Source organism: Furipterus horrens, unplaced genomic scaffold (genome assembly GCF_987537825.1).
Source record: "Furipterus horrens unplaced genomic scaffold, mFurHor1.1.pri manual_scaffold_3, whole genome shotgun sequence".
Classification (NCBI taxonomy): domain Eukaryota; kingdom Metazoa; phylum Chordata; class Mammalia; order Chiroptera; family Furipteridae; genus Furipterus; species Furipterus horrens.
The window spans coordinates 200,812,888-200,831,401 of NW_028327173.1; the positions used below are offsets into that span (position 1 = coordinate 200,812,888).

At 47.1% G+C, this 18,514-nt stretch overlaps 1 protein-coding gene across 1 annotated transcript in view; it reads right to left on the reverse strand.

Annotated features, from left to right (window-relative positions):
* Window positions 1–16,041, reverse strand: part of KCNK10 (potassium two pore domain channel subfamily K member 10) — a 117,292-nt gene extending 101,251 nt beyond the window's left edge. Inside the window, exon 1 of the mRNA XM_090271273.1 lies at window positions 15,854–16,041. Coding sequence (XP_090127399.1) covers window positions 15,854–15,896 — 43 coding nt within the window. The 5' untranslated portion in view covers window positions 15,897–16,041. The remainder of the gene's footprint in view (window positions 1–15,853) is intronic.
* Window positions 16,042–18,514: the final 2,473 nt, after the last annotated feature.

An 18,514-nucleotide genomic window follows, 5' to 3' on the forward strand; every position in this document is an offset into this window, starting at 1 on the left:
GGAGGGAGGAGGTGCCGGCAATTTTTATTAGGCCCATTATGCTGGACTTACAGCTGAATGCTCCCAAAAGTCATCTGAAGTACAATAAAATATGGGGGCACCATAGGTCTTGGTTTATTGATTCATTGACTCCAGATATGCAAATTATCCCAGAATCAAAGACCATGTAACAAAGCCAGGGAAAAGGTAACTTTAATTAACAGAAATTGAAAATGTCATTGCTTTAAGATACACCTCGCATTTGCAGCCAGAAGTTTGCAAGCAAAGACGTCAAGAGAAGCTATTTTACTGGCTATATTTCAAAAATTCCTATGATTCCTATAAGAAAACTGAGTCCCCCAGATGAGTTCTTCCCCCAGCACCATGCCTGACACATGATAGGTCCTCCATAAACATTTGCTGAAATAATCATTTGATTTATGAGTGGTTTAAATAACTTTTAAAATACAGATCGAATTGTGTCATCTTCCTGTCTCAAACCATTTATTGCCTTTCCCACTATTCTCAGAAAGAAAGAAAATAGTCCTTCCTAATGCCCGCTATACCTGCATAATCTGGCCACCACCCACCATGCCATGCCTCACTATCCAGCCAGTGCCAGACTCCAGGTCTCCTGGCCAGAGACCAGAGCTCTCCTTGATGCGCCCTATTGGCTTTCTCTGTTCTTCTATAACACATCCCAAAACTCTCAAGATCTAAACCAGACTGTAAGTGTAGGGGTGTTATTTGAAACAGTGAAAGCCATTAGCCACCATCATTATACACAACTGCCATTAAACCTGGAGGATGTACACTACATGACCGATGACCGATTTTTCACAGCAGGAATTGAAACACTAAGGCAATGCCATGCATGTGGCTTAGACTGGGTCATAATGAACCAGTTGTAGGTCCCAGAATTGAACATGGGTCCTCAGAAAGTGAAGAGTCAGTGGGAACTGAAATCAATGGTGTAGAAACCACCCTGAGACTCGGTAGCTATATGGGTGGGTGGGGTAGGGGGGAAAGGCGCAGGGAGTGAGTACAATGGCAGAGCCACATCCAACCATTTTTCGGCCTTTGGTTACTATGGTTACAAATGCCATGACAGTTGGCTCAGGCAGCCTCATTCAACCCTCTCTCCCCCTGCCCTAGGGCGGGCCTCTCTTTGCCATTTTGTGTGAGGTAAGGGATGTATTTAACAAAGCCCGTGGTGGGACCCCAAAGAAACTCTATTCTCTCTCCTCTGCCTAGGACACAGAAGCTCCTACACTTTCCACAGAATAGGAAATCACCTCAGAAATAAGCGAGGCATGCAATGTTTGGAAGCATGGGAACCTCTAAGGTCGTGAATGCATCCCGCTTCCTGGATGTGATGGAGAAGCAACAGGATGGTTTCAGAAACACGACGGGAGTGCTAACATCCCTCTGCCGGCGGCTTTTGCCTGTCTGTGTGACGTCGCCCCCAGGCACACCATCCTTGCCATCTTGGCTACACTCTGACTCGTGCCTGAGTCACGTCTGTACAGACAGGAGGTCTGCGGCACACACACGGCAGACACTTGGCCCCTGACATTTCTGCTGTTCGGCCTGAAGGATGTCCTGTTCTCCTGCCTTTATCCAAGGAGGCTGGGTTTTCAGTCGCTGGATCTGTAAAGAAGGGGGTTCCCAAAGAAGGGGACTCTGTGGAACAAGCAGTCCCAGGAGGCGTCGTTCTCAACCTCTCATCTCACAGGGAAAAGAAACAGAGTACATCATGTGGCCACCTTTTGGTGAATATTTACAGCTCTACATGTAGCATGGGGCTCACACAAGACAGGCTCAGTAGATATTTTCTGTATTCAAATAATATGCTGAGATGGGGAGGTATGCTGGAATCTATTATAGACAGTATATTCCTATTTTACATAAATCATCCTCATGCTCACATTTCAAGCAGCGGGCAGTTGGAGAGGTAAGTGGGGTTCAATGAACCATGGCTCTGTGGGTAACTGGAAAAGGCAAGTTAAACAAAACCAAGCCGGTTTCTATACTGCAGGATTGTCAGGAGAGGTGTATGAGGTAGAGGTAAAAGCTCCAGCATTAACAGACACTCAGGTTCAAGTACAGGACTACAAGGTAACTTTGGACACATTGTTTAAGCTCTGTAGGCCTCAGCCTCCTCGTTCGGAGAGCATGGATAATAACTTCATTTGTTTCTTTGGACTAGGAGGAGTAGTATAGGAGATCATGAATACAAAGCACTTCGTTCAGTGCCTGACACTTAGGGCGTATTCAATAATAGCAGGAAATGCTTGTGGTGATTTTAAAACGTCCTCGAATTCTTCGATAGTCCTCCCTTCCAGAGGGAGCTTACTCTGCCTCCCTTCCCCAAATGTGAATTAAACTTAGCGACTCTCATCTAACGAAAAGAACGTGGTGGCAAAGCCATTTGCAACAGCATGGGTGGACCTCGAGGGCATTACGCTAAGGGAAAGAAGTCAGACCGAGAAGGACAAACGCTGTATGATCTCACTTATAGGTGGACTCTGAAACGACCAAGTTCATAGAAACAGAGAACAACAGACTGGTGGTTACCAGAGGCAGGGGGTGGGGAGTGGGTAAAATCGGTGAAGGTGGCCAAAAGCGACAAGTTGCCATTACAGGATAAATGAGTTCTGGAGACGGAATGTACTGCGTGGTGACTACAGCTGACGATGCCGTATTGCGTATCTGAATGTTAACAGAGTAGATCTTAAAAGTTCTCATCACAAGGAAAAGGTTTGTAAATATGCAAGGTGATGGATGTTGACTAGACTTCTCGTGCTGCTCATTTCACAACCGATGCATGTATCGCACCAGTGGCTCACACACTTGAAACAAATACAAGGTTTATGCCCACTGTATCTCAATAAAACTGGGGGGAAATGTAACGATAGTGATGTGTGATGCCTGAGGTTAGGTCATAAAAGGCATTGTCAGCTCTACCTTGCTCTCTCCTGAGTGGTTTGCTCGGGCGGAAGCTGGCACCACGTTGTGAGGACACACAACACAGCCCATGGGAACTTCCACAGTGGCAGGAAGGGAAGCCTCTCCCCGACAACCAGGAGCAGTTTGCAAGTCACGTGAACGCGCCATCTCAGAAGCAGAGCCCCCAGTCCTAGTCAAGCCATCAGGTGACAGCAGTCCCCGCCGACATCTGACCACAGCCACTGAGTGACTCCCACTCAGACAACTCAGCTCAGCTGTTTCCAAATTCTTGATCCACAGAAACTATGAGACAATAAATGTTTACCATAAGTTTAAGCCACTGTGTTTGGGTTATTTGTTACACAGCAATACCTAACTACAAACCAGCATGAGGACCCTCCCGAAAGGAACAAGCATACATCATTCTGCAAACTGACTGGACCATGAAACCACTGCCCCCCATCCCGCCCCACAGAGCATCTGAGAGACTAGTCTGTGTCACTTTGGGAAATGGGAAACACTGGTCTAGAACTTAACAGTTTATGAAGACTGTTCACTTTTATTATTTCCTTTGATCATCTCAGCAACTGTGAAGGTGTTGTCCGTGATCTTTATTTTACCCAGGAGAACACCAAGGCTCAGAAAGGTTAAGTGACTTGTCCAAATGCACGTAACAAATACAGTTGTTAGAACAATAACTCAGAGTCAAAGATCGTGATTCCAAACCATACTTTTTCTCTGGTTTTATCAGAACAGTCTAGGATTTTTTAAACTGGGATACTGGGAACCTAAGAGAATCCCAAGAAGGGGCTGCTGTGCAGCAGGCCACCCTCCCTGATGACCTGGAGATTGAACTGGATGCTTCTCAAGAGGACCCTTCCCTGACTTCACAGAGCAGGGGCCCCTGCAACCATGGTAACAACACGGTGCAGGCACCAGTCACGGAGCCCTTAAGACACCCCAGGACAGCCCAGAGAGCATCTACCACGTTACTGAATCCACATAACAAACCAAGAAAGTACAAAATGTCACCTCCGCCTTAAAGACAAGGAGACCAAGCCACAGAGAAACAGGGCTACTTGCCCAAATGGGCCACTGGTAAGTGATATAGCTTGTGTTGGGACACAGACGGTGGAAGACTACCCAGGCACGAAGGGACCTTGGCAATCAACATCTCAGCTCTCCTTTTCCGTGAGAGTGGCAGAGCCAGCAGTGGAACCCAGAGCCTCCCATCCTAAGCTCCCAGGCTGTGCAGAAGACGGCATCTTGCCCGGAGGCTTAGCTAAATGAATACAACATGCATTTACTCTTATGAGGTTATTTTAAGGATGTATATGCTGAACCAGATCTATCATAGCTACTTCCCATATGGCCTCAAATTCCACCATGAAAAATGAATGTCTTTGGCCTAAAGGCAACATTCCGAAACAGTAGGATCCAGGAGCTCACTCAGGCTGGTTGCGAGTTAAAATAAATAACAATAGAGTATCCCAAGTTTGCAGAGAGAGAAAATAAGTTCATGGATAGACTCTTTGCATCAATAAGCTCTTCCTCCCATCATTTTTTTCTTAAACATTTGGCACCTGCTTCTTGTCTCACATGACAAAATTGAGTGAATGTTCAAGTGTCAAATATCACACTTGAAATGAGCATTTCTATTCAGACTATCAAGCTTCTGTCACATTAAATTTGGTAAGTTGTACTCTTTGTCTTTATCCTGTTAAACTATTTGCTGTGTTATTACTTGAGGTAATCATGGATCTGCTTGCACGTAAGAAATTCCTTTTCCTGGTAGTAAAATCGTTGCTAGCTATATGTCAGAATTACAAATATTGGCACCATAGCCCATTCTGCAAAAGTCACAGTGACTTCCAGACTCTTCACAACTTGACCAAATCCGCATTGTCTCTTCAAGCATCTCTTTTTAAACTGCAAGTACTACCACCATCCTACACATTGGGAAGTTGAGTTTTTTTTAAAGTTAGGATCCTTTGCATAAGAGATAGAAATTGAGACTAGAATTCTGTAGGAGGAGGAGGGGAGATGAAGGAAAGAGGGAGAGAGGGAAGGAAGGAAGGAAGGGAGGGAAGGAGGGAGGGAAGGAGGGAGGGAGGGAGGGAGGGAGGGAGGAAACAAGGAAGGAAGGAAGGAAGGAAGGAAGGAAGGAAGGAAGGAAGGAAGGAAGGAAGGAAGGGGAGAGAAGAGACAGGGAGGTAAAGTTTCCCATGATCACATGGTTTATGTATGGCAGTGGTTAATTCTCCAAATCTTATGTTTTCTCACCATTCACTCTGCTTCAAAATTTCCTCCATGGAAAAGGGAAGTAAGTAATGGAACCAAAGTTATTGCCAGTGTAGAAACTGGAATTCCCTGAAATCCTGTCCCCTGCCGCTCCATATAGTTTCTTATGCCCACCCCTCCCCCTCCCCCTGGCTTTGGGAATGGAAAAGGAAGAAGGTACATTCCCCTAGTGACCACCCTCTCCCTTGCCAATGGTCAGGTCCTCACCCTACACCTCAGCCTTAAACAGAGGATTAGAAAGTCAGTCTTCACTTTCAATTCATAATGCTCAGTTCCAGACACTTATGAAGGAGAAATGAATCTCAAACTTTGTCTGCAAACCACAGATAAATGTTCCAGAAAGTAAATAAGAGATTTTTGTCTCTCCATCCTGGATAACAATAATGAGCTTAACACAGAAAAACAGTAAAGTTTCCACTGAGAGTGCCCCTAGGACCAGAGCTCAAAAGTGGGTGGTCCCCTTGACCTCTGAAAAGAAAAAATGATGTTCTAAAGGCTAAGATGTGGTTCAGGCTTCTTTTCCAGTCATGCCTAGGGGAGCTTCATCTTTTTTCTGCCAATCCCAGTGATTGCAGGGTAGAAATTAGATTGGGAAGGATAGCTTTGAACATCTTTCCTCTTCACTACATAAGAAATCTGCCACGTGGCTGTAATCAACATGGTGCTGCTGCCATGTTTAAGTAGATTCCGTAACTAAGTCTGAGCCCCTAGTCAACTCTAACCCTGTCTGGGCATCTAGTCAGTGTCCTTTAGAACAGAATCTGAGTACAGCAAAAAAATAGTCACTTTTTCCTGGCTGGTGTGGCTCAGTGGACTGAGTGCTGGCCTGCGAATCAGAGGGTCACAGGTTCGAGTCCAAGTCTGGGCACCTTGCCTGGTTTACAGGCCAGGTCCCCAGTTGGAGGTGCATGAGAGGGAACCACACATTGATGTTTCTTTCCCCCTCTTTCTCCCTCTCTTACCCTCTCTCTAAAAATAAATAAATAAAATATTTTTTTTAAATAGTCACCTTTATGCAACTTACTCCTTCAGCCAAGAGAGCTATCCAAACTGAAACCTCCTCATTGGTTATCAATAAGACTGCTTCATTCTGTTTCATCATTAAACACTCTCTCTAATTCTCTACAGACTAAAAGTAAAAGGAATCCACTATCTCAAAAGAACATTTTTCGTGCCAACAGTGGGTCCCTGGCTCTGTGCCTATATTAGATACACTTGATACCACATCTCAGTTATAGTTGAAATTTCCCAGTTTGGGACAAGATGTGGATTATATTTTATTTTTTTAATGTATCAGAGTTATGATGCTCCTATGAAGACTGCTATGGACTGAATCATGTCTCCCCAAAACTCATGTTGAAATATTAATACCCAATCTGACTGTATTAGAAATAAGGTGTTTAGGAGGTAATTAAGGTTGAATGAGCTCATAAGGGTGGAGCTCTAATCAATAGGGCTAGTGCCTTTTAAGAAGAGGAAGAGACACCAGAGCATGCTCTTGCCACCACGTGAGGGCACAGCCAGAAGGTGGCCATCTGTAATCCACGAGGAGAGCCCTCCCCAGACATCAACCTTGCTAGCCCTTGATCTTGGACTTCCCATCTCCAGAACAGTGAGAAAAGAAATTTCTGTTGTTTAAGCCACCCTGTCCACTGTATAATATTTTGTTATGACAGTCTGAGCAGAACACAGAGCCAAAGCAAAGATGTTTTGGAAATGGGTGACATAACAAAGTCTACCTTCCTAGTCTTAATGCTACCCAGAAGTCACTGGGATTGGCAAAGGATGATGAAACTCCCTTAAACAGCGGAAAAGAAGCCCGATCCACGTCTTGGCTCAGACCGTCTTTGGAACATCTTTCCTCTTTACTTTCTAGGATAATTGTGGTGATTTTGGCACATTATTAATCCCATTTGGAAAGCTGAGCTCCTGAAAGTTGGATATTAAATCAAAATAGATTATTTTCTTTCCAGAAAACCTAAGCTATACAAGTGCATTTGGAAACACACTAACAAAGACAGCGGTCAAGTGGCCTTGCCAGGTGAGCATGGCTCACAATCGTAAGACACTGAAATCTCAGTTTTAGCCAGGAGAGAAGTTGGATCCCAGAGTCTTCCCCTGAATTCCTGGGCACAGCCATTGACTAAGGACTCACTAATCAACTGAGAACTTTTTTTCTCTAAATCTTACAGCGAAACCTCTGAATACACTTTTGGATAAGAAGGAACAGGAGAGGGTGGACTGAGCCAAGACCCTGAAAGGGAGGAGGCTTGAGAGAAATTGCCGTGGGCATAAGTAGCCATCAAAAGGCTTTGGCTGGCCCCAGCTCTGTCTGTTTGCAGCTTTGGACCCCCAAATAAGTCATTTACTCTTTCTACTGCCAACAGTAAATCTAGAACTCCAATGTTGACAGAGAGAGGGCTGCTTAAAGAACAAGTGAGATAATTTGTTAAAGTGTTCTGCAAACTGAAAGGTGCTACACACACAATACAGGCCTCTCCGGAGTTTTTGCATTAAAGTATGCATGAAAAATGCACTTTAAAAACTCTCCAGCTCTGCAGCTCTGCTGCTTTCTTTAAATACCTCAAGAAAGCTACACACCAAGCGGCCAACATGAGCCAAGTTATTCATCGGACACCAGGCATATCTGTGTCAGCTCACCTACCCGCCCCCACCTCATGTCCAGTCAGCCTTTCACTCCCACTGAACAGAAGAGAAGGAAACCAGTTTGCTGGAGGCTTCCGAGAGCTGGGAGCCTACAAAGAAGAGACAGCATTGTGTCCTTTCTGATATTCCATTATTTAAAAATAGACTTTCCTTCTCCTTATTTGTACTCTGGCATTTGTAGTTTAGAGGAGTCCTGGAATTTCCATCCTGCGTGAAGCCTTAGAAATCCTCTCCAATCCGTCCTACCATCCATCCATCTATTCAGCAAAAGATTATTGAGTTAGTTCCATGTGCCAGGCACTTCCCTGGGTTATGACAGGGACAGTTCCTACCTACTCATGGAGCTCACATGCTAGCAGGGACACATAAGTAAGTAAGCTGGCTTCAGATCATGACAAGTGCCAGGAAGACAAAGGAACATGTGGCATAAGGGACAGGGCAGGGGGAGGAGAGAAGTCTTCAGAGGGGACAGGGAAGCCTTCTGCTAACGAGCTGACATTGGAGCTGATATTCAAAGGGTGGAAAGCAGTCGACCATGAGAACATGCATTAAAAGCTATGGAAAGTGCCAGTGCAAAGGCCCTGGGACAGGAACAAGTGTGTTCTATTTAAGGAAGCCAAGGAAGCCAGGTACCCCAAATCCCCAGATCAAGGGGGGAAGTTGGAGAGAGAGGATCAAAGAGACCTTGCCAATGCCCCCTAGCCGTGCATGAGAGGGAAGCGAAGCCCCAAGAGGCTGAATGAGCAACCCAAAGTCGCACAGCCAATTATTGCTGCAGCTCCTTCTTCTGCCCTCAAATCCAGAGTTTTATAAAGCCATATTGATCTGCTTCTTTCAAATTATGGGAATATTGTTTGCTGATTTTATTGGTTTTTACAAGCCCTTAACATACATAGATCCCACAAGCCAATCCCAATTTTCAGCAGAAAATCATCTAATGATCCCAGAAATTTAAAATACACATAAGTTTTACTATGGAGGCTCAGACTTAGTGTCAACCTGCCTTTGTGTATGCATTACACAAACAGTAACTATATGTTAAAGGCTTAGCTTTACAAATTGGAGGAAGGCCAGAGCTCACCAGAAAATAATCTTTTTACATTTAGCTGTTATTTTTGCACCTAAACCTCTTGACAGTGCTTTGCTTAATTCACCCAAAAGCAACCCAAACCAATCTGTTCTCAATCCACCCTCAGGTAATAGGGGTGTAAGCAAAATACCATAATTACTTCCTTTCCCAATCTGTGAGCGTCTCCACCTGAAGGTTCAAATCTGTAAATAAATCCTACACATTTAATGCGAATTGAGCTGTGCCTTCGTTTTCAGGTACAATGCCGGGTTCCTCCTTATCTTTGCCCTGCTACATGCCCTTGGCCTGTGTAAATGCAAACCGCCAAACAACAACCAAAAGTCTGTCCAGTGACCAGTGCCGGGCCCACCAGGGGAAGAAGCAGAGATGCTGTCCGGCTGGAGGGGTTAGTCAAGAAAGGGATCTGTGGGAAAGATTGATTCACCGCCTGCCTGCCTCTCTCCTCCTCCCCCTTCCCCTCCCCCTCCTCCCACTTCTCTTCCTCCTCCTCTCCCCACTTTTTCTCTTTCTCCTCTAACAAGCTTGTCCAGTCCCTGAGCTCTGGGAGCCTCACAAGGCAAGAGCTAGAAGCACCAATAACTTAAGAGATAGACTTGAAGAGCGTTTGAGGACCCATATTCTAGTCCAACTGCACCATCTACTATCTATGTAACCTTGGGCAAGTTACTCAACCTCTCTGTTCCCCGCTTCCCTCGACAGTAAAATAAAGATGGTATCTTCCTCCTAAGATTAAATAAAGGGTAAATAAATTTATTTTATAATTAAGTAATAATCAATTAATAATTTATGTATTTAATGCATGTAAAACACTATACAGTGTCTGGCATGTAGTTCTATACAGGTGTGAGATATGTTGCCCTTACTCCCCACTCTTCTCCTGCCTCCACCTTCTTGGCGAGGAAAGACAATCATTGTCACCCCCACCTCCAGGAACAATTGTGCATGAAGGTAAAGCACCTTACTAGAGGGCAGCTCAGTGGTAGCCTGATGCCAATCAAGTGTCAAATGGGGACAATAGCACTTATATACCATAGATTAGCATAATGAGAATGACTATATGAAATAATGTACATAAACATCTGGCACACAATGATTGCTCATTAAATGTTGTTATTTTATTAGTATCTTTTCATTTTTAGCACCAATGATAGTGACTGTAGATGTTACTTGCATGCTTCTTCACTGTGTCAGGCTATAACATGTGGGATTCATCTGTGTTTATCACTGTGACATATATATATAGAATGATGGTCATAGAGAAATGTATTTTAAAAAGCCAAGAGCAAGCTTCACAAAGGCAGCCCTGCAGCCCTCCCTATCAGTTTCTTGAAGATCCCAACCTGCCTCTTTAGACAACTGCCCACTGGACACACCTCTTGGGAACATCTTCCACTCAGCAAGTCCTGGACTGAATCAACTCACGTGCTTTCCCTGGACTGCCCAGGATGCTGTCCCAGTGATTCCAATGCCTCCCCTTCCACAAATTCTTCACTCAAAGCCTGCAGAATTTGTGTCTTCCACAGCTCCCTCCTCCATCCACGTCCCCATTCCTGGTCCCTGCCACCATGGTATCATGTCCTTCACATCCACAAGAGCCACAGAGCACTTGTTTTGAAACTAAGTTCAGATCATGTCATTCCTCAGCTTGAAACCCTTCAGTGGCTTAAGATAAAGACTATAGATGGTCCTCCTGCATGCCACAATCACACTCCACTTGCAAGAACATAAGGCTTTGGGGTCTGACCCTACAGATCCCCCAGCCACACCTAAAATACACACTCCCTTGCTTTCTGCTCCAAGCCATAGAAACTTCCTTTCAGTTCCTTAAATATACATGCTTCTTCTGCCTCAGGACCTTTGCACTTGCTGTTCCCTCTTCTGCAACAGTTCTCCTCATTAGTAGATTAATCCCTACATAGCCTCCAGGTCTCGCTCAGTACAAGTGTCTGACTACCTTCCCTGATCATCCACCTCCCCTGATCCTTGTCAGTCTCTTCTGACACTTTCTTAAAGCACTGCTGCTCTCCTTCATTGACATACATAAACTTGACATTATGCATAGAGGTGCAATGATTGGTTTAAGTCTATCTCTCTCACTATAAATTCTAAGAGCTTTTGTCGGTGTTATTCTAACTGCATCTCCAGTACCTGGGACAGCGGTTGGCATGTAGCTGGTACTCAATAAGTATGTTTTGCATGGTTTGTTTGTTTTTTAAGCCAAGGCACACTTCCATATTTTCAGAAATCTAGAAACAAAAGAGAGGGTAGGGGTTGTATTTAAGGTATAACAGCCTCAGGGTTGAAAATAGGCAATATCTCTTTACTCTTTCTTCAATAGCCAGTCAATTCATAAGACATGTACATAACAAATGAGTGGGTTTCCTCTTTTCCAGTCTGGAGAAAAGGAAAAAAATACATTTGTAAAGAACACTAAAAATACACACATCAAAACAAATAAACAAATTTCAACCCCAACACTGAGAAGTGCGTCCTTGGCCAGAATCAACCTCCAGACAAGATAAGAGAAATGCTAAAACCATTCTTGTCAAAACCAGACACTAGCTTTCAACTTACTCTGCTCCCATACACTCTCAGGAGGAGCCTTGGCATCTGTATGCTAATTACAGACACAGCAGCCTCCCCTAGGCACACACAAATCTGACTTCGTGGCTGGCGAGGAGGAAACACTGTCCAACATTCTAAAGCGCTTGTAAAGGACACTACCGCTTGGGCTGCCCCCTCTCCAGCCTTTTCCAGCCTCACCCTGTTCACAAACCACTGCCCCCTCCTCCTTCTACTCAGATCAGAGCCAAACTAGCTGCCTGCTTTGGTAATAAGATTGAGCAAAGACTCGGAAGGCCCCGTGGGCTCCATTATCAGCCCGCTCTGCAAGAAGGGCCACCTCCAGGGATGGTTGCTGCAGATCCGAGCCCCACTTGGCTGCCGGGAAACGCTTCTCATTGAGGAGAACCTGGGCAGGAGGCGCAGCCCCAGGTTCAGAGGGAGGCACCCCACCCATCCGCCCAAGAGACAAAGATCACTAGAAACAAAGGACACACACACATACACAGACTTGCACACACAAAGTCAAAAGCAAATACTGACACTTGGTGCAATTTCAAGCCAAACAGCCAGCCGGCTTGGTGTATCTTTAAATAGATGTTGAAACAATCCAGGAGGGACAATGACTATATGACAATGACAGGCACTATCTGGGTTGGGAACCCACGCTGCCTCCGCCCTCCTCCCACCGGCGCTGCAGTGCCCAGGCGTATTTTTCTGCCTCAGGACACATGCTGCTAGGAGCAAGAGTGCTTCCACTCACGAAAGCGCGCACACGCGGGAGGTGGAGGCAGGGCGAGGGCGGCCAAAAGTGGGGAATACCAACCTTTAGGATCCCAGTTCACCTGTTTTCTTGGAGTCTCGATTGGAAATTTCATTGCTCCGTTGTCCAGATGGGGAAGAAATGAAAAGAATCAAAATAAAGTCCTCAAGCCTTACACGGCTCCTTACAGCAGTCCAACAAAATAATTTCCGAGGATGGGGTGGTGGGGGGCCTGGCCCGGCTCGTGGAAGAACACCAGAGAAAGACAAGTGGAAAATACTGGCTTGGGAGAGAACTGGAGACGGCTTGGGTGTTAGCACCGGTTGAGGGGTGGCCCGCAGCAGCCCCCTGGGTAAAAGGAAAAGTAAGATCCACGAGGGGAGGGTGGAGAGGGAGGTTTGGGAGGATGCAAGAGCCAAGCTTCCCAAATGTGGGGCCCGCAGGTTGGGGGCTGAGCAGCCGGAGGGCCTGCGCGAGGGAGAAGCCCACTGCAGTGTGACTTCAGCCCCGGAAGACGTGTGTGCACACACTCCTGCACACACACACACTCGCACACACTCGCCCGGGCACGGGCACGCGCTCCGGCGGGCGGGCACGTTCAGCCTGGCTCGGTGGCGCAGAGCGCACCCGCCCCACCCGAGCGGTGGCTCCTCGCCCGCGGGCAACGCCCCCCACTCTCCACCCCTGAAAGCCATTGGACGTAGGGGTGGCGCGGCACTCGGGTAGCGCGCAGCGCAGACGACCCTCCTCGCTTTGCGCTGCGGAGGCCGCGCCAGGACAGGAGAGCTCCGGTGGCGGAGGCGCTTGGCTGGGGCTCTGCCCGCAGTAGTGCGGAGACAAGAGGCGGGAAGCGGCAGCCGGGAAGGCGCGGTGGGGCGGAGCGTGGGTGACAGGCGCTCGGCTACTTACTGGCTCCGCGGGCGAGCGTGAAGGCAGCCGCGGCGCGCTCCGTGGCGTTGCAGCCAGAGACACTCTTGGCTGCCTGGAAGGCGCTGCAGGAGGCGGAGGAAGAGCTGCGGTGGCCCTGCAGCAGACCTCTGGCTCGGGTCACTTCTTGCAACCTTCCCCACCCTGGGCGCAACCCCCTTCTTTTCTCAGTTCATTTTTTCACTCCAGTCCCCTCCTGCGCCAGGTTCTCCCGCCTGCGTCCCGAACCTACGTCCGTAGCGCACTCGGAGAGACCTGTGCCAGCCATGAGCCTTTTGTTCTGGGGCTCAGCATCAGCCTCGCTCTCCCCGCCCGGGGAAGCTCGCTCCCCAGGCGCAGCGCTGTCCCTTCCCCAGCTACCAGCAGCCCGGCAGAAGCCGCTGTTCGGAGACCAGGGAGGAGGCTGGAGAGAGACGAGACCCCAGAGGAAAACGGAGTTGCCAAGACCTGGCTCCGGGAAGCAAAAGCCCAGGCAGCCCACAGTCCGAGATCCCAGCAGCTACAGCTGCAAAGGGCCTCCAGACTTGTTCCCGGAAAGAGGCTAAACCTGGCACATTCTCCCTCCCCCCCACCCCCACTCTCATGCCCCGACCTGACGCTACACAAGGCTTGCGTGGGACTTCAGTCTCCAGAACAATCCAGTGGGCTGAGATGGTCCTGAATGGGCCACTGGAAGCACCAGTGGGAACAATGCTTAGAAATTACGGAGCCTTGCATGTAGTACACGCTCAAGGAACACCTGCTAAATGAAAGCAGGAATTGCATAAAGCAGTGCTGGAGAGGAAGCAGTTTAACTTAACTGTCCATGCTACATATATCCTGAACCCCTCCTATGTGCCATCGCTGCACTGGGTGCTGGTGATATGGCAATGAACAAGATAGGCACGGATCTTGCCTTCATGGAGCTTACATGTGAGGTGGGGCTACATGTGTGACCTTCACTTATGAAAGAGAAAGTGACCGCCCAGCTCCTTCCTGAGCCTGCCGGCTGGCGCTGGAAACCCTGCTGGGAGTTGTTCTCTGAGCTGCTGCCACAGCAGGCCACCTCGAGGCTTCTGAGGAGCCCCGAGTTAGCAGCATCCTTCTCATCGTCTGCTCCCCACTGCCACACCTAGCTTCCAGAGTTCCAGGGCAATACCCACAGAGGCCCACTGTCATCTGTCGGGAGGGCTGGTAAGTGCTTTGTCACTGACCCTACGCACTGCCAGGGCTAGAGCTTGGAGAGTTCTGAAGACCCTGTTCAGTGCCACCTGAGTCCTCAGCCCTTGGGGCAGGCTCGGGTTCCCCGGGCACTTCAGAGACACTTTTCCTGGGACTCTGTTTCCACACTTTGCTTTTCTCTACTAGAAGATGGAGAGGATGGATGAGACAGGGACATGAGGCAGACAAGGAGTTTCTGCTTCTTCAGCCGCACCACCAAAGACTTCCGTACGTATGCAAATTCTGCTCCCAAACCCAATGGGAACTGCTGCTATGCTCCTGGGGAAGCCTCCAGAGCATCACTCTGCCCTCCCCCCAATTGCTCCTGGGCGGGAGGGATCCAGCCTAGCCACTGCAATGTCCCGTTTTTACCTGCACCTGCCTCACAGAGGTGTCCACAGAGAAAGATACTCCTGAATACTCTGAGGATAAGGATGTAAGAATGGCATTTATCAAGTGCACTCCTCACCTCATATTCCTCTCCATTCATCTTCCCTGCATCTTTCCTCTGAGGAAGATTTAGCTGGTCCCATTTTACAGCTGAGAAGATCCAAGCTCAGAGAGATAACAGAACATACCCAAGGTCACAATATGGAGGTTCAAACCCAAGTGAGCTCATCTCTGACCCATGAACCTGACCCTGAAGCTCTCTCTCAGGGGTTCTTTTGGGTGATGAAGATCTAATACTATACTGTCTAAGACTCCAGCCCCCCCCTCCTTCACAAAATGAGTTGGATGAATCTTGTGCCCTGGGGTCTACATCATGGAGTTAGTTCACTGTCCTAGGCAAGTTCCAGAGACGCAAAATACAGCCTTAGGGTGTATCATTCGGCCAACCAATAAGTATTTATTGAGCATCCCCTGTGTACAAGACAGTGTGCAGTTTTTCTTAAAAGTTATACCAGGACCAGGAGAACCTTCTCCAGAAAAATACCAGCAAGGTGATTATTGGGAGGCTGGGGAAGTTTGGGATGGATCTTTTGGGGTGAGGGAGCAGGATCAGGGTGTGGAATCCTCTTGCTGGTCAAAGACTTGCAATAGTTGTTGGCTTTTAACATCTCTGCTAGGCGCCTCTCCCCCACCACCACCACCACCAATCCGGAGCTTTTTTTCTCATCTCCACTTTCATTCTGTATTCTCAGAATGTAGACAAAGACAAGTTGGGAGGGGGGGCGGTTAACCCACCAAAATTAATCAGTTAATCCCAGCACCCCCGCCCTAGCTGGCCTAAATCAAGTCCAGCCCCTACACTGTGTAGCATTTGGAACGGACCGCACGCAGGGAGGAGTGGGGCGTAAGGGCTAAGACTCCCTCAAGTAAAACAACTTAGCACATTAACTCCTCGAGCTACTGCTATCTCCTCCATCAGATTCTATTCTACGCACCTTCGCTGTTACAACCTACAGTCCACTTACCCCAAGAAGGAGGGAAGAAATGGCCTATGTAGAGAGAAAACATCCGAAAAAGATGCCGTGCCGAGCGGTACCCTCTTTCTCCGTGCCGCGACAAGTTCCATGGCTATTGCTGCGGGCGGGTGAAGTCTGGTGAAAACAGACCGCCTTGGGTTTCTGCAGCAGGAAAACAAAGCATCGTGGCGCAACGTCGCCCTGCACTGGCGGAGCCCCACCAGCAGTTCAGGGCCAGCGGCGGCGTCCCCGCGCATTCGGTTGGGACGCAGGTCCTTGCCGGGGAGGCGTGGCTGCGGGTCTCGGGGGTCTCTTCGGCTCAGAACCTGCAACCGTTGCACCACTTTAAGGAAAGCTGTGGCCCAGCGTGGGAGGGCTAGGGAAGCCGAAATATCCCAGACATCTCCCGCAAGGAAGTTTTCCTTGAGTTTGCTCCTTGACCCCCTCCCCACAGCGCAGCCCCGGAATGGGTGTGCGAGCAGAGAGATGCAGACTGCCTTGTGGGGGGTCTCGGAGCGACTGGCGACTCAGGACTCCACCAGAGAAGTGCTGAACACGGATTTAGGGTACCCAGGTGGGGTGCGGCAGGAGAGAATCCCCGGCAGGGATTCGCAGGGAGCGGTGAAGGAGTTTGCAGAATCCTGCTTCGTGCTGGTTCGACAAAACGGAAGGAGGAGGGGAACAGACCCCATAAGAATCTACTTGAATTCACGGATATCAGGATGAATCAGTTCACCTGCCTTGGGTTGTTTTCCTTTGGCTTCATCACCCCTCGGAGGTCAAGAGGAAATCCCAATCTTCCAAGATGCCCCCACTCCCAAGCCACGTCCAAGTCCTCTTCCCAAAAGAACCACCTCATTTTGTCAAGGTAACCCCATAATGGTGTAAAGATAACCCATGCACATCCTGTGTACACACACTCAGCGGTCACAAACTGGTAGGGTTCTTACGAATTAAAGTTAACTTCTCCGACCAGAAATGGTTTATTTCCCCAGTGAAGTTTCCACTTTGCTCTCCACATGTAAGCATTCCTACATTTGTCTTCATGTCCCAACCAGCGCCTGTAGAAACACACCCTTAAATATATGTTGCTCTAATCTGGGGCTCTGCTTTTGGCTTGGAAAAGCGGGAGGTACTAGCAGCTACCCGGCAGAGGGTGTGAGGTATCACACTGCTCAGCAGCAAACTCCGTGTGCCTAAATCCTGCAGCCTTATTTTGGTGACTCAAACCTCTGACTGGGGATTAATGAAGACAACATACTACTATGAACTCCAAAGAAGTTGTAATTAAAGTATTAATTTGATGAACGTGTTTCATAACCAGGAATTGTATCCTCGTTCTTTGTAAGTTTCTTTGCTTTAAATTTTAGCCCTTAAGAAATATAATTTAAGTGCCCATAAAGCATTCTGCCAAGCATTTTACAAAAATGTACAGAGCTTCTCATAAAACAAGTTTTTAAATTTATTTTAGGGAGGTGGCAGAGAGAAAAAACATCTATGTGTTGTTCCACTTATTTATACATTCATTGGCTGATCCTTGCATGTGCCTTGACAGGGAATTGAACCGCAACCCTCATCTATGAGGACAACACTCTAACCAAGTGAGCTACCCAACCAGGGCTCTATAAAACAAGTTTTAAGGTGATTCTCCCTCTCTCTCCGAGTTATCACCAAAACATATTCCCAGGTAATTTTTTTGAGAGATGGAGCTGGTATTGTTCTGGTTTTTCCCTCAATTTTTTATTTTGAAAATTTTCAAACACACAAGAATTCGAGTGAAAAAAAAAAAAAAAAACAGGTTCCAATCAAAGATTGCACTCATTGTTCCATATATTTAGTGTATTTTATTCTAGGAAACTTCCTCCATCTTTTTTCTTAATGACATTGATTGTCTTAAGAGTCCAGATTTATTTGCTCTCTGGTGATTTTTAATGTCATGATGTAGCTAAAGATCAGTTGAGCCAAAAGGGAGAAGAAATGATTTCCTGACCATAGCAGGTGATTAAAATAACTCAACACCTTCTATAAATTGCATCCATGCCAATATCCATGAAACAGAAGGCAGTTAGTTGTACTCCTGCTCACTCAAGCTTCTCCCCAGAGTTAGTCCTAGCCTTAGTCAAAGCAGTTATCTTTGCTTCTTTTGCCTCAAATGGCCATTTCAGGGATGGAAGAGCATTTTCACACATACATTTCAAGTTGGCAGGCACATATGTATTTTACTGAATTTAAAAACCAGAATTCAGCAAGGTTACACTCCATAATGAATGAGTTCTGATTTTCATGTCATTCTAGGAAGGTTTTAATTTGAACCAAAATTTTCAGCCTTATAGAAGGCATGCATTCTTTCAACAACCTATTTATTTATGTACAAGTCTTAGTCTCAGAGTCTTTCAGCTTGGCAAAGAGTTGAAAATCCTCTGGAAGGGACCTACTATCCTGCCATATTGACAGATGCTTCTGCTAGGCAGCCAATAAAAGGCTTGGAATAGTCTGACCAATGGAAGAGGTTTTGTTTTTGAGGAGGTGGGACATAGTGTGAGCATCCAATGAGAATGTATGAAATAAATTCATTTCATTTTTGCTGCTTTTGAAGTACATATCTGTTTGGTTGAAAATGACTGAACCAAATGTAATGTTACAACTTTCCTCTCCTACCACTAAGTCTTC